The 25510-nt window shown below is 38.5% G+C and overlaps 5 protein-coding genes across 7 annotated transcripts; 2 read left to right on the top strand and 3 right to left on the bottom strand.

The window, feature by feature from the left end:
* Positions 1 to 3090: 3090 nt before the first annotated feature.
* LOC103406563 (heavy metal-associated isoprenylated plant protein 39-like) lies at positions 3091 to 4591 on the bottom strand. The gene is made up of 3 exons (XM_008345548.4): positions 4056 to 4591; positions 3780 to 3855; positions 3091 to 3617 (listed from the first exon to the last, which is right to left on the bottom strand). The coding sequence occupies exons 1-3, from the start codon at positions 4059 to 4061 to the stop codon at positions 3319 to 3321; spliced, it is 381 nt and encodes a 126-aa protein (XP_008343770.1). The 5' UTR covers positions 4062 to 4591; the 3' UTR covers positions 3091 to 3318.
* Positions 4592 to 7621: 3030 nt separating this feature from the next.
* On the top strand, positions 7622 to 11642 carry MYBR12 (protein REVEILLE 6-like). Of its 2 annotated transcripts, none has more exons than XM_070811507.1 (8): positions 7622 to 8574; positions 9296 to 9353; positions 9515 to 9638; positions 9724 to 9894; positions 9994 to 10110; positions 10665 to 10774; positions 10949 to 11008; positions 11150 to 11642. In XM_070811507.1, exons 1-8 carry the CDS (start codon positions 8345 to 8347, stop codon positions 11246 to 11248), a joined length of 969 nt encoding a protein of 322 aa, XP_070667608.1. In that variant the 5' UTR covers positions 7622 to 8344; the 3' UTR covers positions 11249 to 11642. The 2 variants fall into 2 exon arrangements, with proteins under 2 accessions (XP_070667608.1, NP_001281009.1); NM_001294080.1 differs by having other exon boundaries at positions 8322 to 8574; positions 10003 to 10110.
* An 85-nt stretch (positions 11643 to 11727) lies between these two features.
* LOC103443163 (uncharacterized) lies at positions 11728 to 16052 on the bottom strand. Of its 2 annotated transcripts, XM_070820418.1 has the most exons (10): positions 16031 to 16052; positions 15599 to 15791; positions 15207 to 15305; positions 15047 to 15096; positions 14739 to 14878; positions 14458 to 14566; positions 14011 to 14294; positions 13846 to 13924; positions 12301 to 13692; positions 11728 to 12169 (listed from the first exon to the last, which is right to left on the bottom strand). In XM_070820418.1, exons 2-10 carry the CDS (start codon positions 15685 to 15687, stop codon positions 12054 to 12056), a joined length of 2358 nt encoding a protein of 785 aa, XP_070676519.1. In that variant the 5' UTR covers positions 15688 to 15791; positions 16031 to 16052; the 3' UTR covers positions 11728 to 12053. The 2 variants fall into 2 exon arrangements, with proteins under 2 accessions (XP_070676519.1, XP_070676523.1); XM_070820422.1 differs by lacking the exon at positions 16031 to 16052 and having other exon boundaries at positions 14011 to 14291; positions 15599 to 15818.
* Positions 16053 to 17887: 1835 nt separating this feature from the next.
* LOC103443172 (heat shock protein 83-like) lies at positions 17888 to 21145 on the bottom strand. Its single transcript, XM_008381972.4, has 4 exons — positions 20831 to 21145; positions 20353 to 20494; positions 19767 to 20047; positions 17888 to 19678 (listed from the first exon to the last, which is right to left on the bottom strand). Exons 1-4 carry the CDS (start codon positions 20966 to 20968, stop codon positions 18128 to 18130), a joined length of 2112 nt encoding a protein of 703 aa, XP_008380194.2. The 5' UTR covers positions 20969 to 21145; the 3' UTR covers positions 17888 to 18127.
* Positions 21146 to 22230: 1085 nt separating this feature from the next.
* LOC103443133 (glutaminyl-peptide cyclotransferase) lies at positions 22231 to 25068 on the top strand. The gene is made up of 11 exons (XM_008381921.4): positions 22231 to 22630; positions 22726 to 22782; positions 22874 to 22909; positions 23104 to 23168; positions 23333 to 23396; positions 23632 to 23749; positions 23895 to 23992; positions 24211 to 24281; positions 24411 to 24438; positions 24634 to 24688; positions 24809 to 25068. Exons 1-11 carry the CDS (start codon positions 22352 to 22354, stop codon positions 24919 to 24921), a joined length of 984 nt encoding a protein of 327 aa, XP_008380143.2. The 5' UTR covers positions 22231 to 22351; the 3' UTR covers positions 24922 to 25068.
* The last annotated feature ends 442 nt before the right edge of the window (positions 25069 to 25510 follow it).

Genomic DNA, 25510 nt, shown 5'->3' with positions numbered 1-25510 from the left:
TGGATAGTAGTGTCTCTCAGCAAAGTCCAGTAATAAGTCAAACCCCACACAAGTTTTTCTCCTTGACTACTCGGGCCGATGGTGTAATTTTGGATCCAAACATATTCACTTTGATTTTTACAAAAGGTTGGTTTCAAAAACATTTCTACCTAAAGCGTTTTCAGTTATTTTAAAAGTATTTCCAAATAAGACCTAAGAAACGGTGTTATTAATAATCTCTCATTGCCAAACCACACCGTAATGGCTTCAAACACTTTTTGAAAAGTTTAATGGCTTTTGAAAAGGGAAAATGATCCTCTTCTCCGAATCCCTTTCCTTTGAAAAGTACGTGCAATCATAGTGTTTGTTTCCTCCTTCGGGAATTCTGAGTCGTTGGCTTTGCATGAACAATTTTTTGGAACGGTTCTAATTTCTCATGGGTCATCGTTGTTGGTGGGTCTTCCGCATCCCCACACACCTTTTCTTTATCTCTACGATCTCCACGCGTTATTTCAGATTATGTCAAGTGAGAAAAGTAGAGGGAGACTTGAGTTGGGACTTTGGTTTGGTACAATATTGTCACTATATATGACTCCAAGCATGGAGGAGTTCAACAATGGAGAAATTCTTGAATACGAATAATTGAACCGTAGCGCAACTTTTCACAATTAGAGTCGATTGTGTGATATGTAGTTTGACCTTTATTGTGAGTCGTTGTTGCCCGTACTCAAGAGTCTCTCTTTGTGATCAGACATATTTTAGTTTCTTTTGAAGTTTATCTGTCGGATCACGTGACCATGCAGTTACACATTTAAAAAGAGTCCGTACGCAAGACTCAATAGTCTCTCTTTGTCCTCTCACAATCAGGACCAAGTGAAAATTAATTAAATTTAATATTATTTACATCATCATGTAACCAAATATTAGAAGCTTCAGAACTCGTTTGGAAGTGTTTTTGAAATGATTGAACTTGTTTTTTTGTGAAATTAATTTTTCTTAAAGTGTTTTTTTTAGGATCTACTTGGATTTTTACAAGAAATTGATTTCAAAAACATTTTCATCTAAAACAGTTTTAATCATTCTTAAAACCACTTCCAAACAAAACCTAAGAACTGTGTTATCAGTAATCTCCCGTTGCCAAACGACATCGTAATGGCTTCAAACACTTTTGGAAAAGTTCAATGGTTTTTGAAAAGTATCTGCAATTATAGTGTTTGTTGGAACCAACATTAATTCCAAGTCGTTGGCTTGATGAACAGTTTTTTGGTACGTTTCTAGTTTCTGGTGGGTCGTCGAAGTTGGCAGGTCTCCATATCCCCCACAGCCACCTTTTCTTTATTTCTACGATCTCTACGCGTTATTTCAGACCATGTCAAGGGAGACACTGTAGAAAAAGGCTTGGGTTGGAACTTTGGTTTGGTACAATATATGACTTCAACCATGGGAAAATTCTTGGATACGAAAACTGACCTGTAGGGCAGCTTCTCACAATGAGAGTCGACTTTGTGATACATAGTTCCACACTGACTGTTAGCGGTTGTTGCCTGTACTCAAGAGTCTCTCTTTGGGACAAAGCAAATTCTAACTTTTTTAGAATCTACTTGTCAGATCACGTGCTCATGCAATTACGCACACATAAAAAGAGCTCGTACTCAAGAAATTAAGAAAATAAAAGGAGATTATATTATGGTAGAAGTAATTAAGAGGAAGAGAGACGTTGAAAGTGTCTTGGTGAAGTGAAGAGTCCTTGGGGGACTGCAATTTTTTTTTTTTTTTGAAAGATTGGAAATATAGCATAATCAGGGCCAAAGCCAAAGATACAGGAAGCCTACAAAGAGGGGCAACACGGGGAACCACAAACATAAAACAAAAGAGGAGGGTAAATAACCAACAGACGCTGCACCAAGAGCAAGGCGTCGCTCCCTCCACTGCGGGGAGAACTAAAAAAGTTTATGGAGGGCAAGGAGGTCCATCTTTCTTCAATACAGCAATTTATACTGAATAATTGAAGGTAGGAAAGGGAAGAAGAACTTACAAAGAAGGAACTGAGTCAACGCAACTAGTCAAGAGTCAAGACGCAAGAAGTTCATTCTACAATCAACAAAATCATGTGCTAATTTTGGCTGCAAGAGAAAATTAATTAAATTTTAATATTCCTTACATCATCATGTAATCAAATACTAGAAGTTTAAGGGTTTGTTTGAAAATACTTTTGAAATAAGTGAAACCGCTTTTTGTGAAATTCATTTTGAGTTTCAAGAGCACTTTTAAGTGTTTTTTGGAAGAAATACTAGACATGTATTTCTTGCAGGAAACACTTAAAGTATTTTTTTAGGATCTACTTGAATTTTTACAAGAGATTGGTTTCAAAAATATTTTTACTTAAAACATTTTCAATCATTTTAAAATCATTTCTAAACGAGATATAAGAAACATTGTTATCATCTCCCACTGCCAAAAGACACCGTAATGGCTTCGAACATTTTATGAAAATTTCAATGGTTTTTGAAAAGTATTTGCAATCGTACTGTTTGTTTCCTCCTTCCGGGAAGAAGCCAATGTTAATTCTGAGTCGTTGGCATTTGCTGAACAGTTCTTTGGAACGATTCTAATTTCTCGTGGGTCATCGTTCTTGGTAGGTCCTTAACCCCAATTAAAAGTTAAAACAAAGGTTACTCAAGTACAACTCAAGTGCCGTAATGATTCTTTCATCATAATTATTTTTTATGAAAATCTGACGAAGTTGACGAAAATGATTATAACTACATGTTTTGATGAATTAAACGATCAATGCTTAAGAACTTTTAGTTGAGAAATTATTGTTCTGATTGAATTGAGTTAAAGTTAAGATTCATAGTTGAGATAGACATCGGATTGCATTCTTTCTCTTCCTCATCCTTTCCACAATTAATTGTTGCGGTCACAAGTTATCAGCTTATTCGTGTAAAACATCATTCAATTTAAAATTTTTGTTTACCGATCATAATACTCAACTTTTATGTATTCATTGAGATCTATCAAAAAGGACATGAAAAATTTTCAAGTTTATAATCAAGTATAACGAGGGATTAAAATGAGAATAGTGCAGTAAAAAATGATAGCATATAAATATTAATGAAATTGCTAAGACAGCTGATTTTCATTCACTGATTATTCGAGTAAATACTATATAAAAGAAATACAAAGTAATACATCAAAAATACCTCAAAGACTTCTGGATCATGGAAAATTCAAGACCAACCACAATATTTTAACCAAAATTTTATCCCAATTTCAACCACTGTACATATGATTTCTCTCCTTGAAAAAACACCGTATCAACTGAATTTTGCCAACCATTTAGCAAATGACACAAGCATTGGGATCCTCTTCTGAACTTCTTACGTAATAATACGCAGGCATTGGAGGATAAAGTGCTGGGTAGGCCTTCATAAGCTCAAGCATTTCGTCCTTTGGATCTTTCTTCTTCGGCTCCTCCTTCTTCGGCTCCTCTTTCTTCTTCTCCTCCTTTGCCGGTCCGACTGAGACTATCTCCGTCCGGCAAAGCTTCCTCAATCTTCCCACCAAATGCACGGGATCTATGTCCCCTGTGGCCGTCAACTTCTTGTCCTTCATATCCATAGAAATTGAATCAAGGCCTGCAAACAGAAAATTCCAGGAACACAATTAAATTAGTTCGTTACTCAATAGATGAGGATTCGAACTTGAGTGCTCTTACTGACTTGGCTACGCTTGGGTCTGCTAATTCGAAACTACTGTAATCGGAGTAAAAGAGAGTAATATGGCCATGGAATTTATACCTTCAAGCCCCGAGACGGCCCTCATGACTTTCTTCTTACACTTCTCGTCGTATAATTCCAATTTCAACACTACTTTCTGTCAGAAAAAATAAGCAACGATCAAAATCAGAACCAAGTGATAAATTAATATAAATATAAAAAGTGAAGGGTAGCCAAGATTTTCCAAAAGTAAGTTTTGGGTTTACCCAAAAGTAGCATCATCACTCATGCAAGCATATCTTTTATGTAAAAAAATCACAAAAAAAAACTTGTCTGCAGAAAGAGAAACCTAATTACCTTCATTTTTCTGTGGAGCTTGAGTGATCTGAGAGCAAGAAGTTGAATCAAACACTTCAAATATCTCAGCAGAATCCAAGAAATTAAGAAAATAAAACGAGATTATATTATGGTAGAAGTAATTAAGAGGAAGAGAGACGTTGAAAGTGTCTTGGTGAAGTGAAGAGTCCTTGGGGGACCGCAATTTATACTGAATAATTGAAGGTTGGAAAGGGAAGAAGAACTTACAACGAAGGAACTGAGTCAACGCAACTAGTCAAGAGTCAAGACGCAAGAAGTTCAGTCTACGGTCATCAAAATCATGTGCAAATTTCGGCTGCAAGAGAAAATTAATTAAATTTTAATTTTCTTTACATCATCATCATGTAACCAAATACTAGAAGTTTAAGAGTTTGTTTGTAAGTATTTTTGAAATGGCTGAACTTGCTTTTTGTGAAATTAATTTTTGGTTTACAAAACTTAAAATGTTTTTCTAAAATTCACTTGAATTTTTACAAGATATTAATTTTAAAAATATTTTCACCTAAAATGGTTTCAATTATTTTAAAACCAAACGAGACCTAAGAACTGTGTTATCAGTAATCTTTCGCTGCCAAACGACACCGTAATTGCTTCCAGCACATTTTGAAAGTTTAATGGTTTATGAAAAGTATCTGCAATCATAGTGTTTGTTCCTTCCGTGAAGGAACCCACATTAATTCTGAGTCGTTGGCTTGATGAACACATTTTTGGCACAACTCTAGTTTCTTGTGGGTCGTCGTCGATGGTAGGTCTCCATATCCCCCACAGCCACATTTTCTTCATTTCTGCGATCTCCACGCGTTATTTCAGACCATGTCAAGTGAGACACTAGAAGAAGGCTTCAGTTCGGATTTTCGTTAGGTACAATATATGACTTCAACCATGGAGAAATTCAACAATGAAGAAATTCTTGACCCGTAGGGCAGCTCCTCACAATGAGAGTTGACCATGTGATACGAAGTTTCACACTCATTGTGAGGAGTTGTTGCCCGTACTCAAGAGTCTTTCTTTGCAACAAGGCAAATTCTAACTTTTATAGTGTCTACTCTTCGAATCATGTGGCCATGCAGTTACACACACATAAAAAAAAGTCCGTACTCAAGAGTCTCTCCTTGCGACAAGGCAAATTCTAACTTTTTTTTGGTCTATCCGTCGGATCACGTGGCCATGCAGTTACACACACATAAAATAAAAAAAGCCCGTACTCAAGAGCCTTTCTCTTCGACAAGGCAAATTCTACTTTTTTTAAAAGTCTACCCGTCAGATCATGTGCTCATACAATTACACACACATAAAAAAAGCCCGTGCTCAAGATTCTCTATTTGTAACAAGGTAACTTTTTGAAGGCCTACTCGTCGGATCACATGCCCATGCAGTTCCACGCGCATAAACAAGCCCCCTACATTGCATTTTCTCCCGTCCTCATATGTGGTCCCGTCAGCTATTAGACAAATAAAAAAATTTCTTGTGGTAGGGATGCATCATGGTCATAGTGTGAACGGTATTTTTATTGTTTCTTGTATTTCTTAAATAATTTGATTAAGTTAAGGGTTAGTGTCACATGGTGGAAGGTATAGTCTAGATAGCCTATATCTTTTGCTGGGTTTCTACGTCTGCATCTCTGCATCTGGTATATATACCATATCCTCTAGTTTTAAGATTCTCACTGCATTAATCGAAGCTAGTAACATGCTTAATTCGAGCAAGATATAAAAAGTTATTATTTGATATACGACAGGCTTGGATTCAGAGTCCGGGGATCCGCAAGCGTATACAAGTAGTTGCACGTAAGAATTTTGGAAAAAATTCTGTTTACACCTAACTTTTGTTTTTGAACACCCATATAATTTGGACACTCAAATTTTTCTTCACTTTCTTTGGAGACCTAAAATAATTTTTAAAATTTTTCAAAATTGGCCTTTTACTTAATCAATTTTTTTCTTTCTCTGTACAGTCATCTCCTCTATTTTTAATTTTCATCTCTTTCTAATATAATTCATGGCATCTTTGTGTTCATCAAGCACATTCTTCTTCTTGATAAAACCTATCAAACTTCTCTATGGACTCAAACATTTCTCACACACCCCAGTGATTATCCTTATATAATATATATATATATATGTTTTCTTTCCATTTAATTTTCGTTTAAGAAAATTTTCAACGTGATAATAGTCAAGTTACGTTTAACGATCTCTTAAGCAAAAAACAATAGCCGATTCGTGCACTTGAGATTTTGCCTTCTTTTCTCTTTAGATATCTACACCAACCTCAGAGTTTTTGAAAAATATGCAGTAGGCAAAGACACTTAATAGAAAGGAAGAAAAACACTTCATTTGATATAAGAGATATAAGTACACTTAATAATGTAAACATCATACTTCATTTCATATGCCAATTCCAACAAAAAAAGAAGTATAAGTTACATGCAAGACCTAATCCTTGCGAAATTTTATTTTTATTTCTAAATACAAAATTAAACCGTTGTTTCTCTGGACTATTAAAAAAAAATTCTCAAAATTAAGAAACAAAGTCGCGTGGAAAGCAAAATGTGGTGGGGTTGGAACTTGGCCGTCTAAATATCTGGAAAAATCTATGGTCCATTCGCTCTCAATGTATTAGCTTCAATGAGTGGCCACATACTCAGCCACATGATACGTCACGCACCTTGAGCTCCCAGGTCCAAAGACCATGTGTCTGCTTCACTTGGGGTCCCTATTTTGCAAACCCTAATCAAATCATAGAGAGGTGATGCACTGGTTCCTGGTTCACACAAGTCCACCGTTACCACAAACAACCAAAATTACTTTAACTTTTGTGGATGGGAACAAAGTTCTATGACACATCCCGACCGCGATGACATGGTGGACTCTAGAATTAAGGTGTGTCAGCCAATTCTGAAGATGACGAAATCATAATGTGAAGATGATGTGTAAAAAGTATGAATAAATTAAAAAATAGTATAAAATAAAGTAGAGTGTTCAATGAGTGTGATGAACTTTTAGTAAATATATGTACGAGAAATTAGAGCAACTAAATATCTACAGTGAAAGTACACAATGTACCACAAGGTCCACAACAAAAAATGCTAATTACAAAATTATGAATAACCCCTATACTAATGAGGGAATATTATGCCTCCACACCTCGACATCAAGGATTCTAAAGCCTACTAAACTCGAGTTGGGGTGTGTCATTGTTTAATTCAATAACTAGAAAGAAAAAAGAAAAAAAAAAGGAAAAGAAAAGAAAGAGCATTGGGTGAGAAAAATTGTGTATAAACCAATCAAATCATAATCATCCACGATCAACATGGTTTCCTTCTCCTTTTGGTAAGGAAGTCTACTCATCTCATGTTCTCTTAGTTGGTCACTAATTCGGTATGTACCTTAATTGGGTCACTCAACTTAAACATTTTGTTCACGTGTTAATTTGCTAAATCATACCATCTTTCCCTACTTGGAACACCCATTGCACTTAATTTGTTGGTCGCTTTTGATAAATAGCCAAAGTTGTTCATGTATATGACTTTTAATCCTATTTTTACTCTTAAAATTTTAATGATTGAAGGGGAGTTTGAATATGTATTTTGTCCAAGTGTTATCTCAAGAAAATTTTAAGCGGAATTTTAGCTTCCAGCATTTCTCGAGATGTCTCAAGAGGGATCACAGACAACGACTCCTTGCTCTGGCTTGGAGTTGGTGGTAGCCCCTTTCCTCCTTCCTTCTAGCCTCCCGCCCTTCTTCCCTATGCCCTCCTCCTTTCCCCTTCACCCCTCTGTTTCTTCTCTTTCATCTCCTCCTTCTTGCCGATCCCTTTCCCGCGCCTCATCTCCTCTCTCGTTTCTTCTTTTTCTAATGAAGTCTCCAACACCTCTAATCCTAATTTTGTTTCTCATGAACTATTGAGCATGTTGGTTGTGTTCACGATGGTGATTATTCATGTTAAGTTATTGAATTTTTCATGCGTTTCGTAACACTTTTTTTCTTAAATTATTATAATAGTTTTACACCTTCTTTTTCTCATTATTAATAATATATATATATATATATATATTAATCTTATTTCCCAAATTTTCCTAAAATTGGAAAGGACCAATCAGTCAATCTGACGACCGTAAACGTGGCGAGTTACTATTGGCCAGCTGCACACCCACCTAAATCTCCGCCGCATCCAACAATCCCCGAGTCCTTATATAAAATTTCCGCCGCCTCCAGAAGAGCCGCGGCTTCTTTCATCAAAAAAACCCGAATCCGACTATTCCGCAATTTATGGTATCCAAAAACCCGAACCTGCCAGAGGGCTTGTACTTGGATCCGGACGTAAACGGCATGGCGTTGGGCGGACTCGGGCCGTTCGCCTCGGTCACTGCGACGGCGTCAACGACGTCGTCTTCGGCGGAGGATCTCAGCAAGAAGATTCGGAAGCCCTACACTATTACCAAGTCCAGAGAGAGCTGGAGCGAACCGGAGCACGACAAGTTCCTCGAAGCCCTCCAGCTGTAAATTTAAATTCTCCTAATTTCTTTAATTATTTTTTTGTTTATTTTTTTGTTAAATTCTCTTAATTCTTCAATTCTGTATATGTTACATATGAATTTAGGGGGACAGAGTTGTAGTTCCGAATTGGGTGTTGAAATGTGGGGAAAAAATGGTGTAGATTTTGTGTGTTGAAATTTGTAAGATTTGTTTGGTTGCTGAGAAAATTTAGGAAGGGAAGAAAAAACGAGAAGTTTCAGGAATGTGGAAAAAGGGTAGGAATTTAGTGTTGAATTGGGTTTTAAAATTTGTAGGATTTGTTTGGTTGCTGAGAAAATTTAGGAAAGGAAGAAAAAACAAGAAGTTTCAGGAATGTGGAAAAAGAGTAGGAATTTAGTTTTGAATTGGGTTTAAAATGTGGGGGAAAGAAATGGTATAAATTTTGTTTGTGTTTTGAGGTTTGTAAGGACTTGTTTGGTTGTTGAGAAAGTGTAGGACTTAAGTGGGAAAAAGAGTAGGATTTGTTTGGTTGTAGAGAAACAGTAGGATTTTAGTAGGAAAGAAAGAAGATAGAAGTTTCGGGAATGTGGAAAAAGAGTAGGATTTTAGTGGCAATTGATTTTCTCAATAATGATTTGTATTATTATTTGTTATGATGGTCAGCCCATTTGAGTTTTAGCTCAATTTGGTATAAATTTTTGGGTTATTCCCTAATTTTGTTAATGTACCCTCTGTTGTATTCAGCTTCGATCGCGATTGGAAAAAGATTGAGGCTTTCATTGGGTCAAAGACAGTCATACAGGTTAGTTTTCTTGATTCGTTCTATAGTTTCCTATGCAAAGAGGAAGACTGCTTGAGTTTCAATTATCACCAACTTATGCTTTTGGTTTAGTCTTATGTCTACAAATTCATCAATTAGGAAATAATGAACTCCCTTACTCATAAGAAGGATTCTTTTCGCAGATACGTAGTCATGCACAGAAGTATTTTCTAAAGGTTCAAAAGAATGGGACAAGCGAGCATCTACCTCCCCCTAGGCCAAAAAGGAAAGCTGCTCATCCGTATCCTCAAAAAGCTTCAAAAAATGGTGTGAATGGTTTCTGTTTTGTGTATCCTGTTTTTCATATGACAAAGTCTATACAACCCTTGCTCATATGTGCTATGTTTTCCAGCTTTGGCACTTCCGCCGGTATCTGTGTCATGTCAGTCTTCATCTGCTTTACTTGAATCTGGGTTTAATCAAAGGCCAGATTCATCATCAATGCTAATGAGTCCCATCCCTGTAGCCACTTCTTGGACTAATGGTTCTGTGCAAACAGCCAATCCATCTCACGAGTCCAAAGGTGCGACTATTAAATAGTTTAATTCATCACAATGACTTGATCTCAGTGTACATTAATGCTGTCGTTCACAAATTTGATGATTTCTTTTTCATGTGGTGGTTGTTTCAGGGCCAGCAACTGTGCCGAACAACAGTTGCAGCACCCCAGAAAGCACCCCTAAAGCTCAACCAGTTGGTGGAACAACTGATCAAGTGAACCATAGCCATGCATTGAGAGGTGAGGCTTCAGTCTTCCTGTTTGCAGTTTTTTTCTCACCCGACAACTTTAGTCACATAATGATTCTAATTCTTTGATCTTGAATTTGAACTCTGTCACCTTGAAGTGGGATATAATGTGGCAAGAACATGGAATTTCATTCTTGTATGTGTGCACAGGTTTTCTGTTTCAACGTGTAATTGGATACTCAATGTATCAAACTTTTAGGAGATAAACACAGCTATGTGTATGTTTCCTTCATTTGTTCTGTTAAACACCGGAAAAGTGCACATCTTTGTCGTCATGGCCTTGGTTTTCATTTTGTATGTGTCATAGACGAGGAATTGCACTATTTATGTACTCTCTTCTCTGGATAAGACTACATGTCTAACGGCTTGTCACAGTTGGAACCAGTAATGAATCTGGATTTTTATTAGCAATGCACAGTTGCAACTCTTGAATTTGTATGTCACCCGTTTTGTTTGCTGTGTGCCGTGGCCTGAGCTATGGATTACAAATTTATAGCTAGAAAAAAGTGTTTTTCCATGAATGTGACACTTACTTGTTTTCTGCAGTTCTTCCCGACTTTACTCAAGTATACGGATTCATTGGCAGCGTCTTTGACCCCAATGTTACAGGTCATATGCAGAATCTGAAGAAGATGGATCCGATAGATGTTGAAACGGTACTTTTCTCCCTTCTGACCTCATGTGCAATCACTTTTAAGTTTTGAGTGTAGTCTATATATTTGTTTGTTATCTAAACTAGTGTTCGGTTACTGCCTCGTATAGATTTACAATTTTCTTTTGTAATTGTAATTGGCTTGTGATCTTATTATTTTTCTTTGGCTCCTCTTCAGGTGTTACTGTTGATGCGAAACCTGTCCATGAATTTGACCAATCCTGATTTCGAGGATCATGTAAATTTCCCTTCCACTAACCTCTGATTTATTCTTAGCTTTGCTTTTACTATTGGAGCAAGATTTATCATAACAAGCTATAGTTTATTTAGTTGATCTCTTAAAAGCAAGTATATTGATGAACTTTTAAATTGGATCCAGAGACAGTTGCTTTCATCCCACAAGATGGATGCGGATACAGGGAATCTCAGTGATGAAACTAAAAGCCGTTGTGACAATCAACACGAGAAAGTTTCTTAAGTGGTAGTTCTGGAGCTTGGAAGCTTTCTTCTCATCCCGTTGGCGGTGCTTGAATTTCAAATGTAATCTTTGCCCAACTGGTCTTGGCATCCAGCAGATGAAACGGCAACTATTAGAAAGCGTCAGGTTTCATCTAGGTATTGACTCTTCGTGATACTGCGTTGTAAGTGTAGTGAGCTCGTCGACCGCAAAACATGTCACTTGTATGGCATTTTGCTGTGGTTGTATACATCAAGATATAAGTAACGGGTTTCGGTATAGTTAGTTCAAGTTATTTTGTACATCCCGTTGTATTCAAGTTTTCGTTGTTGATTATGCGATGTTGGCATGGTGTTTGCATGCCTGTTTGAATTCCTCTTGAAATTGGATGCGTCCGACTTTCTGTGTACTGTAATCTCGGTTTTTTGTGTACAATAATCGCGCCAGAAGCCCTTGCGGCTTGGGCGCGATCCCTGGTCATTCATCTGGCTCTCGAACCATTCTCCGGCAGTTTTCGGTTCAACTTGAAATGGTTGTCACAACAGAATACAGTAAAGCAAGTACCTAACATAAAATTTTAACAAGCAAAATCGAGCCAGAATCGTAAAGATAACTTTTCTCCCCCTTTTCTTTAAGCTTCTTAAGCTGCTGTTCTATTTTCGCCTTTTTCGCGTCGTTGCTTTCCTTGTACAGAGTCATATTTCAGTAGAAACTAATAGTCAAACTTGAAGTGAACACCGAAATATTTACAGTCGCATCATCTACAGATTGGTAGAATCAACGTATAAGCTGATGCCGTAAAGATGTTCGTTAACCGCTTTGTTTCTCAAAGGTTGTCCGAGTATGGCCGGCCAAGGTAGAAGCCTGTCCCCGCCTTGCGCTGAGTTTCTTGCAGAGGGGTGTTGAAAGTCAGATCATCGGTGCTCCCATAGACACGAAACCCTGAAAACACCAAAAGCAACGGAAACAAATATTACTACTGGATCATACTTTTCCGAATTATGACAGCAGGTAGAAAGCTCGAAAGAGATTCGATGCCAAAATATCAGATTAACTAACTTCCCACATCGTACCTAGACCTGGCATTTCGAAAGATCCATGACTTGGTGGCTGGTAGTTCAAAGGAAAATCTTGAGTAGGGCCGAACTCCTGCAAGTAACGAGATTGATCACAAGGACAATGAGTCATTGCACCTCCGGGACACCCACTAAGTTGGTGTTGTGGAATCCTTCCTGGAACGTGCATCTGCAGCAGTTGCTGGTGTTGTTTTGCAAGGGAGTGATGGACAGTGCTGGGGAGTATATTAGTAGAGAAAGGATGGTGGGATGGGACGGAGGCCTTGCGAGCTTGAGCTGGATGAGAATCTAATGGACAAAAAGATGTTTGCTTCGTCTGTCTTGATTGTATGGTTCGTACCCGATGAAATGTTGCAGGGCTTCTGTATGCTTGTAGTTCTTGACTGTTACTGTAAGTCCCCAAGCCAGTGACAACATTATACGAATTACAGAAGGAAGTGGAATCTTCTGAACTCCGTTGAGTAGATTTTTCATCTTTGAAAATATTCAAGCCTGTTAGATTCGTGGAAATAGCAAACGGTGAACTTGAGTTTACCCCATCAGCTTTGACTGGACTACCTTCAATTGTGTTATTGTCCTTTTCGGGTGTAAACTTGAAGTCATCCGCTGTAATTAGGCTGTCCTCATCGGGCAAAAGAAGCTCAATGGGAAAACTCTCCAGATCATCAATGCAGCTGACAGGATTGTGTATCAACCCTGGGTCAAATGGAACACCGGATCTCATTTTTTCGAGCAAATCATTAGAGGCCAACCGACTTTCCCTGCTCTTACTTTTCTCACCAGAGCTTGAAAACAGCATATTTTCACAATCCAGCCAAATGAGTGCATATTCGTCAATAGGAAGTGGGAACTTGCATGGTTCTGAAACATCATTCCTTGCCGACCTTTCTAAAGAGCTTTGCTGAATTAAAGAAGTTGCATCAGTTGATTGCAATCCCTTCCCAGAAACTGTATCATATGATGGTTCTCGGGTCAAGTCCTTTGACACTCCATAAGCTATAGATTCTGATCCCGGGTCAAATTGAACACCCAATCTGAGTTTTTCTACAAAATCATCAGAGACTAACTGAGTTTCCCTGCCCTTACTTTGTTCACCAGAGCTTGAGGACAAGCTGTCTTCCCCATCCATTGAAATGAGTTCATATTCTTCAGTGGTTGAAGGAAAGACATATTTATCTGCAATTGGAAGTGGCAAATTGCACGGTTCTGAAATGCCATTCTTTCCTGACCTTTCAACAGAACCTTGTTGAATGAAAGAAGATGCATCAGTTGATTGCAATCCCTCTCCGGAACCACCGTATGATGGTTCTTGAGTCAGGTCCTCTGAAACTTCATGAGCTATAAATTCAGACCGTTCACAGCAAGATATGCCATAGCTAGGCGTTTTCTCTGGAGAAATGCAAAAAAACATTAGCTTCTCTCCATATTTCAGCAGCTAATGCAAGTTAAAATTTAATGGACAGAGGTCAAAATGTTCAGTTGAAACCACAATTTCCACAAAATATTAAGCTACTAAAGAACAATCAACATTTGCAACTCTACCTGTAACATGAAACTGGTGAACAAATTTAGAACAACAGATTTCAGGGTCCTCGGGGTGAATTGTGGTCAGATCAGAATGCTGCGGGCAAGACATTTAACAAAGGGGTGAGACAGAAAAATGATGTTCAAATTTAGACTAATAAGTTAGTTAAGCATCACGCATACCTCTGGTATGATCGAATCAATTAAGAATTTTGCTTCAGTATCCTCGTCAACGGATATGGCCAGGAGACCTGGGGATAATTCTTGTCCAGATACAGGAGTTTGTTGTGATGCACTGTTGGAAGAATTGACAGGTGAAGCAGGGGATACTACATGTTCCTCTGATGTTTCACATTTGTTTCTCGTACTGTTAGTAGAATCCTCAAGAGACAAGCCAAATTTGGAAGTTTCGTCATGCTCGTTTGAATTTTGAGTTTGCTTCTCTTGGACGGCTTTTTCATGTGCTTCTGCCACCAAACAAAACTGATGGTCAGTAGTTTACATTTGCATTAGGAAACTTCTTCAGTAATCTATCGAAGAAGCAAACTAAAAAGGCAAGAATGCACTACATAACTACAACCCAAAACTTCCAGTATTTTTAAATGCAATAGCACAAGGAGATCGTCGCACCTCTTGTAATGTTTCCCTCCTCTTCTTCCTTCTGACTTGGACACTCGGAAGAACCAAAAGTCTCATCATTGTACGAATTCCAAGGGTTTGTCCCCAAACGATTCACTGCCTGAAAGGTTATAAATTAAAACTTTTAAGTAGATGTCTTTAGCAACACCTTCTAAATCCATGCAAATATATAAGGACCAAAAATGGCTAATGAGAATTACTTAATTAAAGACATCATACAGGCTTGGCTAATGCCGTAGTTTGAAATAGAATAAGAAAGTTATCAATCGGACCTTATAGAGTTGTCGAGGACGATATGGTTCTTTGCTCTTATGGAGTAGGTGAGGACTGTTTTGCAACATGGAAGCAGAATCCCCAGGAAAGCGTCCATATACTCCCAGTTCGTGCCCGTTTCCCAGAAGTCCACGATATTCTGAGTTTTGCAACAAACATGTCATTTATGTACGTTGTCATGCCATCTTTCACATGGACGCTCATTGTAAACAGAATCAAAATGCAAGAGTATTCTCCAAATACAGAGAGAACAGTTCGCAGAATGCGGAGGGCTAAAAACAGTGTTAGGAAACCATAAACTACACACCTGAATCACGAGAAGGTTGTGACGAACGAGGACACACAGAATAAAGTTCACTGTTCCAGGACAATCATCAAAGTAAAAGCATAAGAGCACGAACCAATAGCTAGCTATACACAGAATAATTTCGAAAAATATGTAAACAACCAAGCATTAAGTATTGTACCTTAAAATCGAAGATTCGATCCCACTCGGAAGTTTTATGCTTGCATCCACATTTGCTAGAGAGAACAAAATATCCCTACTATATGTAATCCTTGAATGTCTGAATAAAATTCAGAAAATAAAAAACAAGTTATCAGCTAATTAGGCTAATATCACGGCATTTAAGCAGGTTTAGTGACTTCAGTAAAAACAAAATCACAAAAACGAGAATATTTTCTCGGTAACCAAACAGAAAATTTGAGCAGGATTAATTCACTTCCTCCATTTTCTCGGTATCCAAACAGCAAAATAACAATATAACAGTAAAAGTAGCATATTGAATATTTTATTAGGAAGATCAGCTCAAAAGATTATAATAATGCAAAGAATACTTAAAAAGCGATATTAGATTACTTGGCGAGGTCTTGTGCGTCAGATTCAGAGTGCGGAAGTCGACCCTTGTCCTCACTTTCCGAGCTCATTTTCCCGGGAAAATCCGGCATTTTAACCAGTCACTTCAAATCAACTGCAGATTTTCTGCCTCCTCCACAAACCTTCAAAGATCAAGATGCAAAAATATGCAAAATCTTCAATACTCTGTGTTTCTCTGTACGGACAGAGAAATAAGAAGCAAAAAATTACTAGAAAATTAAGGAAATAATTACAAAAAAAAAAAAGAAAGCAAAACTTTGACAATGCTGACGAAATCAGAGTTTCCAGTGAAGTATGAAACTCTTCGTGTGCAAAATTTTCCGGGAAAATATCTTAGGGTTTGGCGAAATGAGTGTTTGGTTGGCGAGAAAGTGAGAGAAAATTCTTGAGAGAGAAGATTATGATGAGCACTACCTGGTTTGTGTTGCCTTTCTGCAGAGCTATCGCCAATAGGGGAAATATGCATAATGTACGCATACAAGTTTTGCGGGAGAATAATCCGCTGCGGAGCGGGTGAGGACGTACATAGTGTAGCTTTGACGGGGGCTTGCCACGTGGGACAGAAACGCCGAAGTTGCCCGAGTTGAATCTGTTTGACCTGGTTGGGTATTTGACTTGGTGACATGGGAAGACCACATTGGTTGGCCCCTTGAGGAGCATTGCAGCGCCCAAATATGTCCTTGTCCAAAACTCCGATTTGGCCGGATCCATTGAAAAATAAACAAAAAAATATGTGCCAAGTGGGAAAAAATCCTAACCACGTCATTTGTACAACATTTTCCACAAAACGTAAATTTTGTGTGTGATGATTCAACCTAATTACAAATGGTACTTAATTTATATGAGAGCTCGTCTAATTAGACAATCATCAAATATTTTCTTGATCAACCCGAAAACATAATAATTTCATTTATCGATGGTTTCATTTTTTATAAACAATTTTCTTTAATAAAAATTGAACGCAATAAAGACGGAAATTTACATGAAATCGTATGCTCACTTGTACTCTTTTTATTTCGGAACTACTTGTTACCGATTGTTTACTTATTCGAGTTGCCTTTCCTTCACTCTTGCAACTTTGCAAGCAAACTACCTAATTTTGGCCTTACGGAAGTTATAAAAAAATAAAATAAAATAAAAAAACTTAACCAATATTTTTGTTTAACCAATACTAACCATAGAGTTTTTACCTTAATTGGAGTGGTAGAAAGTATGAAGGCATTTGCCATTTTTGGGAAGGTTGATGGAGACCTGCAACTTATTGTTCCCCGTCAAATAAATAAGACGAAACGTGGTTGCAGGGGAGAATGAGGATTCCGAAAATTCTCCAATTACAATTGTTCTCTTATATCGTGTGACTATAATTTATTGTAAATCTTTTTATTTAAAATAAAATATAAATAGTATCTGACGAAAATTAACCACACAATATATGATGAAAGAATTTTCGAGATGAAGATCCGGGGATTCTCGTTCCGCAGGGGAAACAATCACTGCATAATTGAAAATTGTACACTGAAAAGGTAGCCGGAAAGTGACAGGCTGTACCAAAAGGACTGTAAAAATTCAAATCGAGTTAATTGACTGGTAGAACATGACGTTTCATGGAAATTACATCCCCACCCTCCGCCCCCGAGCAGAGAAAACGTGCGCCCCAAGCAAGCGTTCCCTGGGCCTCGCCTACCATCAAATTCATGTGGCCTTCTAATGTCAGTCCAAGGCATAAACAAACGACAACATGATAATTGGACATGTTGCTTGGGCCCAAAACTAGAGTACGACATGTCGCATATTACATTAGATTAAGCCAGCAAATGACGTATTTGCACATTACAGGGCTGTGGAACTCAGTCGCTCTCAACTCAATCCAATTTTAAACAGTTTGTTTGAAAGGATTTTTAAAATTAATGAAGCCATTTTTGATGAAATTATTTTTAAACTTGAAAAGCATTTTATGTATTTTTTATAATAAACTTGTTTTTTACATAAAACACTTTGTTTTTTAAACTTCAAAAAAAAAATATTTAATTATGTAACTTTCTCACCGACACCGAGTCCCTAAAACCTAATAACCTAATAACCTATTTTAGTTTCATTGAGCCATTGAGCTGATCGAAACAAGTAAAAACTCGTCCAAACCTAACTTGACCAACTCGAATCTCTCATGTAATAAGTTGAAACCCCGAACTCAACCCAAACCCAAATCGATTTTTAACCTAAAGCCAAGGAGAGTAGGTAACAATACAAGTGAAAAAGAAAAAGCACAAAAAATATGAGAAACTCAAAATTATATTAACATTATCGAGTTTCAGAATTAACCACCATCAAGTTTTGACACGGACTGAAAACTGACAACACAAAATTAAAAGACACTACAAGATTGACACACCACGGGGACAACTTTCATCCAATAAGACCGCGACACCTACCAACAATTAGGTAAACCAAAATACCCGAAATATCCACAAACTCAAATGACATCCCAATTGACTCCAAAACGCAGAAACTGGCTTAGTCCACCTCCTCCATCTTGCTCTCCTCAGCACCGTCCTCCTCCAGAGCAGGCATGTCAGTATCATCGCCGCCGATCTCCTCCTCCTCAATGCTCAGCCCCAGCTTCAACATCCGGTGAATTCTCGCCGCGAAAGTGTTGGGGTCATCCAGGCTGAAGCCGGAGGTCAGCAGAGCAGTCTCGAACAGCAGCAGCACGAGGTCCTTCACGGATTTGTCATTCTTGTCAGCCTCCGCCCTCTTCCTCAGCTCCTCCATGATTCCGTTGTCCGGGTTGATCTCCATCGTCTTCTTGCTCGACATGTAGGAGCTCATGCTGTTGTCCCGCAGCGCCTGCGCCTTCATGATCCTCTCCATGTTGGCCGTCCACCCGTATTCTCCGGTCACCAAGCAGCAGGGCGAGTCGACAATCCTGTCGGAAACCACCACCTTCTCGACCCTGTCTCCCAGAATGTCCTTCATTGTCTTGCAGAGGTTCTCAAATGACTTCTTCTTCTCCTCTTTTGCCTTCTTCTCTTCCTCTGTCTCGTCATCGAGTTTGAGACCCTCCTTGGTGGCGGACACCAGCTTCTTGCCGTCGTATTCCTTCAATTGTCCGACGGCATATTCGTCAATGGCATCCACCATGTAAAGAACTTCGTAGCCCTTCTTCTTCAGGCGCTCCAAGAACGGAGAGTTCTCCACCGCCTTCTTCGATTCTCCGGTGATGTAGTAAATGTCCTTCTGACCCTCCTTCATTCTGGTCACGTAGTCCTTCAGGCTTGTCACCTCGTCACCGCTCTTGGTCGAGTGGTAGCGGAGGAGATCGGCCAATTTGGCTCTGTTCTGGCTGTCCTCATGGATGCCCAATTTCAAATTCTTGGAGAAGGCTTCGTAGAACTTGGCGTAATCCTCTTTGTTCTCAGTAATCTCATTGAACATCTCAATACATTTCTTCACAAGGTTCTTCCTGATCACCTTCAAAATCTTGTTCTGTTGCAGCGTCTCACGAGAGATGTTGAGAGGCAAATCATCCGAATCGACGACACCCTTCACGAATCCGAGGTACTCCGGAATCAGCTCCTCGCAATTGTCCATGATGAACACCCTCCTGACATAGAGCTTGATGTTGTTCATCTTCTTCCTAGTGTCGAAAAGATCGAAAGGAGCCCTCTTCGGGACGAAGAGGATGGCCTTGAATTCGAGCTGGCCTTCGACTGAGAAATGCTTGACAGCAAGGTGCTCCTCCCAGTCATTGGTCAAGCTCTTGTAGAAGGCAGCGTACTCCTCCTTGGTGATTTCTTCGGGCTTTCGGAGCCAGATGGGTTTCTGCTTGTTGATGAGCTGCCACTCGTGAGAAACCTCCTTGATCTTCTTCTTCTTTGATGTCTTCTCCTTGTCCTCATCAACCTCCTCAACATCTCCTTCCTCTTCCTTCTTGGTATCTTCGTCTTCGTCGTCACTGATCTCCTTCTCGGTAGTCTTCTCGGTCCAGAGATAGATTGGATAGCTGATGAACTCAGAGTGCTTCTTCACAAGATCCTTGACCCTCCTCTCTTCCAAATACTCCAACTGATCACAATCACAAAAACGAATTAATACCCAACTCTTCTTCTTAATTATATAATTAAAGACTTAAAACATTGGCTCAATTCTTTACCTGATCCTCCTTGAGGAAGAGGGTGATCTTGGTGCCCCTGCCGAGCGGTTCGCCATTGACATCCCTTGTGACAGTGAAGGAACCACCAGCCTGTGACTCCCAGATGTACTGCTCGTCGTCATTGTGCTTGGTGGTCACAATGACCTTCTCAGCAACGAGATAGGCCGAGTAGAAACCGACACCAAACTGACCAATCATGCTCACATCGGCTCCGGCTTGCAATGCCTCCATGAATTCTTTGGTTCCAGACCTTGCAATTGTACCCAAGTTGTTCACCAAATCTACAGAAACCAATTGCAATCAGATTCACAGCTTATTAACATAATCATAAACGATGACTACGTAATTAACAAAACGCCAAGAATAATTAGTTAAGCATTCCATAACCAAAGTTCTGATTTTTGAACAATTGTAAGCGTCTACAGAAACAATCATACAATACATATAAACAGGGGAGCCAGCTTAAATACAGAATGCACAATTTTACTAATCAAAAGGTATATGCTAATGGATTTTCTTGGATTTTCTCGAAAGCCAAACAGATCGATAAGATAAGTAAGGAAGTGCAATTTACACAAATACATACCTGCTTTGGTCATGCCGATGCCACTGTCAATGATTGAGAGGGTCTTGTTAGCCTTGTCAGGCACCAGCCTGATAAAAAGCTCCGGCTGAGCATCGAGCTTGCTTTTGTCTGTGAGGCTCTCGAAACGAATTTTGTCCAAAGCCTAAGAGAAAAACAAAAATCAATCAATCTCAAAATCCTACAAATTCCAGATCACACTTTATCGCGGAAACAAATTTTAATCCAGAAACAAGATTATTGACCACAAAACATAGTGATTAATCATTAAATTGTGGAAAAAAATGAAACCAAATCAATATTAGTTGTAAATTAAAGAGCAAAAACCAATACTACATTGTCACAGAACGTATTATACTTCGAAAATCAGGGTTTTAAACGCCAACACAGCGATTTATCGGAAAATTGGGGAGGAAAATCGTACAAATTTATACGGTGAATCGAAACGAAAACATGCAAGAAACGGAGAGGAGAGACTCACATCAGATGAATTGCTGATGAGCTCACGAAGGAAGATCTCCTTGTTGCTGTAGAAAGTGTTGATGATCAAGCTCAGAAGCTGGTTGATCTCGGCCTGGAAGGCGAAGGTCTCAGCGTCGTGCATCTGAACGTCGGCCATCGATCAAGTTTTCCGAGAAAATGCAAGAAAGCGAGAGAAAATTCGAGCTTGTTTGCGAGAAAATTCGAAGCGTCGCGATTGAAAGAAAGCAAGAAAGAGATTGACGATTGCGATTGTCTGATGGTTGGGGGAGGGACTGAGGAGGCTCTTATAAGGAAGAGGACTCTGGTTCTGGATGCTTCTACTCTTTTCTCGACTTGTATAATCTCCCGCGTATGTTGGGGTCCAAAACGCTGCCGTTTCAGGGAGAATGTTGGGATTTGATGGTTTTACGGCGTCGTTTGGGGTTGGTTTTATTTGGGGGAATGTGAAATCGAGAATGTTCTGCTTCGTTATGTTTTGTCGATTGCTCAGGAACGTTCCTACCCAAGAAAAACCGCTTTTATATGACGTCATCGCGGGCTCTCCCGCACCTTCGAGGGCTAAACGGGCTAATGGCTAGACCTGGTATTTTCAACCCGATCCGTTAACTTGATCCTACCAATTCATCAAAATTTGTATTCGAAATAAATAGTTTAAAATGGAGAAAAATTAATGAAAAATGGTTTCAAAACTTTGAGTTTTAACGATAAGGACAAAATAGATAGTAAAATGAATAGTTCCCTTAAAATTAATGAATATAAACTACCAAAAATAATAGATATGTTGAATTGGGTATTTGGTTATTGTGGCAGGGGGTTTCGAAAGATAGTGATTGCGGTAAGAAAATTAGGATTGAAATTTTTGTGATAAAGTCTGTTAGCTAACAAAATTAAAATTTTCCGTTAACTTTCCGCTAATAGCATGCATGTGAGTGAGCCTTATGCATGAGATTAATTTTATCATGTCATGATTTTCCCTCGTTGATGTAAACAAATAAGGGGCGTTAGGTTTTGAATTTCATTGGAAGGGAAAGGGGATGATAATTTGATTAAACTGTTCTCAGCTCATAGTTAATCGAAATTTACAATAACAGAGCAGGAAAGGATCGCTTTCACGATACAGGACGACATTTAAATTACAAAGTTAATCTCACACATAAAGCTTACGTACATAATATTGACTGGGATTTAACAAATTTTTTTACCACGGGAGTTATTTTTTTATGGGTAATGTTAGGAAGACTAAATTTGTAAACTAAATAATGTGATACCAATTGAAATAAACACGTCTGTCAACGCTTAAGTCATAATCTAATCAACTTCTATGTGATTTAATTTGTAAAATTTAATCTACAAATATTATCTCCCTAACATTACCTTTTTTTTCTTCCATTAGTCTACAAATTTGGCCTAATAAATATTTCGGCGCGTGTTACCGCAAGCCTGCCGTTTCCACCGGCAAACCACTCGAGCACAGCCTTTTACCTCAAGTTCTCAAACCCCCTTTCTGATCCACCGGTTCATGGCCACCGGTTCGCTTAGGAAGAAGCTGAATAACAATAAGCGGTCCGACCGCAGGCCATACAATAACGCTCCCATGGCGGCCTCTCGGCCCAGGTCGCTTCCGAACTACAGGAAAACCTCTCTGATCCTCGCCGCTTTTCTCGTGCTCGGCGTTCTTATTCTCCTCGGCATTTCGTCGAACATGTGGAGCACCGTCATCTACGCCGACGTCTCCCCTGGACTTTACTCGATCGAGGTCGTCCATGAGTTCCCTCACGATCCCGACGCCTTCACCCAGGTAATCTTCGATGCTTAATTTTTAGATTTTGGATTTGGAAATTGGTTTTCAATTTTTGGAATTTTAGGGTTTTTGTTGGATTGTTTGTTCTTCAGGGGCTACTTTATGCTGGAAATGACAGCTTGTTCGAGTCGACTGGACTTTACGGGAAGGTGAGTTTGCGCCCTGTTGGTTGCTGGTGTTAAATTCGACATACATTTTGTTTATGTGATTTGGATTCATCTTTTCTTTCAATTGTTTCAGTCATCAGTGCGCAAGGTTGCGATTCGAACCGGAAAGGTAAAGACTTTCAATTGATCTTCTTGATTTGTAGTTAAGTGGGTAACAAGTTTTATCGGAAGTGACATATGAAAATTTCTGGTCAGGTTATCTGTTATTGCTGGGAAATCGATTTAGTTTGATGCTTGGTTGTGACATTGCTTAAATTGAGATTGTTTATGCGTAAATCCGGTTTTGTTTTTTGATACGTACAGGTTGAAGCACTTCAGAAGATGGACCCTTCTTACTTTGGGGAGGGATTAACTCTCCTTGGTGAAAGGTCTGAAAAGAAAATCATGTTACTTACGTTTTTCCGTTGATTTATTTAATAGTGAAGTGAAAGCGGATTTGGTGTTTTGATCATTCGATCTGTATTTTTAGTATATGATTGACCTCTAAGGAGTCCAAGAGTGCTGATCTAGTCATTTATATGTTCTTTTGTAGGCTATTCCAAGTAACTTGGTTGAGGAAAATTGGTTTCATATATGACCGAAAAAATTTAACCAAAGTTTGTGCTTTTCCTTTATTCCTTTTGAAAATACTTTTATCGATGTATAGTTTCATTATACGATTCTGCATCTGCAGTATTTTTAGGTTCAGTGCATACATATTCAATTTCTCGGATGCTAAATTGATCAGCATCAATCAATTCTAGTAATTTTGACCTTCAATTGAGAATTGATATTCCAGTGAAATGTAGGTCTTAATCCTTAATAACTTGCTTTACATTTTGCTCAACGCAGTTTGAGAAGTTCACGCATCAGATGAAAGATGGCTGGGGACTGGCTACTGATGGAAAAGTGTTGTTTGGAAGTGATGGCAGTTCAGTGTTGTACAAGATTGACCCTCTAACATTAAAAGGTTTCTTTGTTTTTTCCTGTATGTATAATTGTTTCATTGTTAGCCCGTACCTGATCTTTTTATCTCCTCCAAATTAGCGGTAGGACAATTTTCTTGATGATTGTGTATTTTATTTATAATAATAGTTGTGTCATATCTCATGCAGTTACGGACAGACATATGGTCAAATATAAAGATCAAGAAGTGCACAACCTCAACGAGTTAGAGTTTATAAACGGCGAAGTTTGGGCAAATGTATATCAGGTCAGTCTTTTCATCAGCACATATAAATCCATGTCAATGGAGCATTGGCATATGACATGACGTGACTTCCTTAGAGCAGTATCTCTGCTACGTGTGGACAATAGAAATGATCAGTTGTGATGCGCAGATGGAAAAAAAAAAAAAAAAAAAACGCGTATTAGAATGCTTTATTCTGCCTTGGATTGGCTTCTTAAAGTTTTGTGATCCTACTTATGTAGACAGATTGCATAGCTAGAATCTCGCATGAAGATGGTAGGGTGCTTGGATGGATCGTCCTTCCAAAATTAAGGTTTTTCTGTGCATTCATTTTCCTTTATTTAATCATTAGTTTTTAGTCTAATTATGAGACTTATCATGTTCTGTTCGTTTTTCTCGGGAATCTCATTTAATGGCTTATATGTTATATTATCACTTACAGGGAAGGCTTACTAGCTTCTGGGAATCATGTAAGCCCTTGAACCAAAAACAATAAGTTCTCCGTTTATGTTTTCACGGTTTTGCTTTTTTTTTTTTTTTAAATGTCGATTGGTATACAACGTATGTTCTGTATGGCTTCCTTGAAAGTGACAGCTCGTTTGTTTTCAGAACCATACATCTCAAACTAATAATTTACTCATTAGCAATTTGACATACTTATACAGGGTATAGATGTTCTAAACGGCATTGCATGGGACAGTGACAAAAACCGTATATTTGGTAAGCTTATGTTGAACTGGAAGCGATCGCCATTGTTAGGAAGAATTGATATTTACTCTTTTAGTAGGATAGAATTGTGTTGTGCAGTCACTTCTATTGATACGTGTTGTGTGTTGGCAGTGACCGGAAAACTATGGCCAAAGCTTTACGAGATCAAGCTACATCCGATGAAGAAACAGTTCAAAGACGGGGCCATTGAGCGGCTTTGCATGCGGAGGCCATTCAATTTTTGAAGATACTCGGCTATTGTTGTCCAATTTGTGGTATTGGAATTCTAATTCTAACAGTTTTTTATTGTAAAAACCCTTACTTGTATCATGAATTTGGTCACAAACAAATGTGGAAGTAGAGAAAGAAGCAAAATTTGTACAAAAAGAAAAGTATTCGTGTCGATTTATTGGTATGGCGGGGAAGTATCAAACTATCAATGAGGGGAGTTCTTTGTTCTGGACGCCGGATCACATGGTTGTCCGTCCAAGGACTCATCGGATGGAACTAGAACGGGGTGGGTGGCGCCGGAATACAGATTGATTTGGAGAAATTTCGAGAAGAACGAAATTCAGAAAAAGAAAAAAACCCATTGAGCGGCTTAAATGTTAAAATGGTTTAGTTATTTTATTCTATCTGTCAATTTGGTCCAGTGTTTTCAATTTGGCTAAATTGTTCTCCGTGTTTACTTCGGTTAGCCAACTTGTTAAAAGATCATTATAATTGAGACAAAAATATAATTTGATTGTAGATCCATTAAATGCCAGCGAAATCAGATAATCGACGACGATGCCTCAAAATATTTTCATGCCTAGAGTATTGCAAATTAGTTGC

The sequence above is a fragment of the Malus domestica genome, chromosome 01 (assembly GCF_042453785.1).
Source record: "Malus domestica chromosome 01, GDT2T_hap1".
NCBI lineage: Eukaryota > Viridiplantae > Streptophyta > Magnoliopsida > Rosales > Rosaceae > Malus > Malus domestica.
The sequence above is the reverse complement of the archived record's forward strand: the minus strand, read 5'-3'. Positions and strand labels throughout refer to the sequence as shown.

Coding starts and splice junctions, on each gene's coding strand:
- LOC103406563 (XM_008345548.4), bottom strand. Junction 3,618..3,779: donor GGCCGTCTCGGGGCTTGAAG/GTATAAATTCCA, acceptor TTCTGTTTGCAG/GCCTTGATTCAATTTCTATG.
- MYBR12 (XM_070811507.1), top strand. CDS start 8,345: ATGGTATCCAAAAACCCGAACCTGCCAGAGGGCTTGTACTTGGATCCG. Junction 9,354..9,514: donor GGTCAAAGACAGTCATACAG/GTTAGTTTTCTT, acceptor TTCTTTTCGCAG/ATACGTAGTCATGCACAGAA. Junction 11,009..11,149: donor ATCCTGATTTCGAGGATCAT/GTAAATTTCCCT, acceptor AATTGGATCCAG/AGACAGTTGCTTTCATCCCA.
- LOC103443163 (XM_070820418.1), bottom strand. CDS start 15,687: ATGCCGGATTTTCCCGGGAAAATGAGCTCGGAAAGTGAGGACAAGGGT. Junction 15,306..15,598: donor GACGCACAAGACCTCGCCAA/GTAATCTAATAT, acceptor AATTTTATTCAG/ACATTCAAGGATTACATATA. Junction 13,693..13,845: donor TCACCAGTTTCATGTTACAG/GTAGAGTTGCAA, acceptor GCATTTCTCCAG/AGAAAACGCCTAGCTATGGC.
- LOC103443172 (XM_008381972.4), bottom strand. CDS start 20,968: ATGGCCGACGTTCAGATGCACGACGCTGAGACCTTCGCCTTCCAGGCC. Junction 20,495..20,830: donor TCATCAGCAATTCATCTGAT/GTGAGTCTCTCC, acceptor TTTTTCTCTTAG/GCTTTGGACAAAATTCGTTT. Junction 19,679..19,766: donor TCTTCCTCAAGGAGGATCAG/GTAAAGAATTGA, acceptor GATTGTGATCAG/TTGGAGTATTTGGAAGAGAG.
- LOC103443133 (XM_008381921.4), top strand. CDS start 22,352: ATGGCCACCGGTTCGCTTAGGAAGAAGCTGAATAACAATAAGCGGTCC. Junction 23,993..24,210: donor TTTGGGCAAATGTATATCAG/GTCAGTCTTTTC, acceptor CTACTTATGTAG/ACAGATTGCATAGCTAGAAT. Junction 24,439..24,633: donor TACTAGCTTCTGGGAATCAT/GTAAGCCCTTGA, acceptor ATACTTATACAG/GGTATAGATGTTCTAAACGG.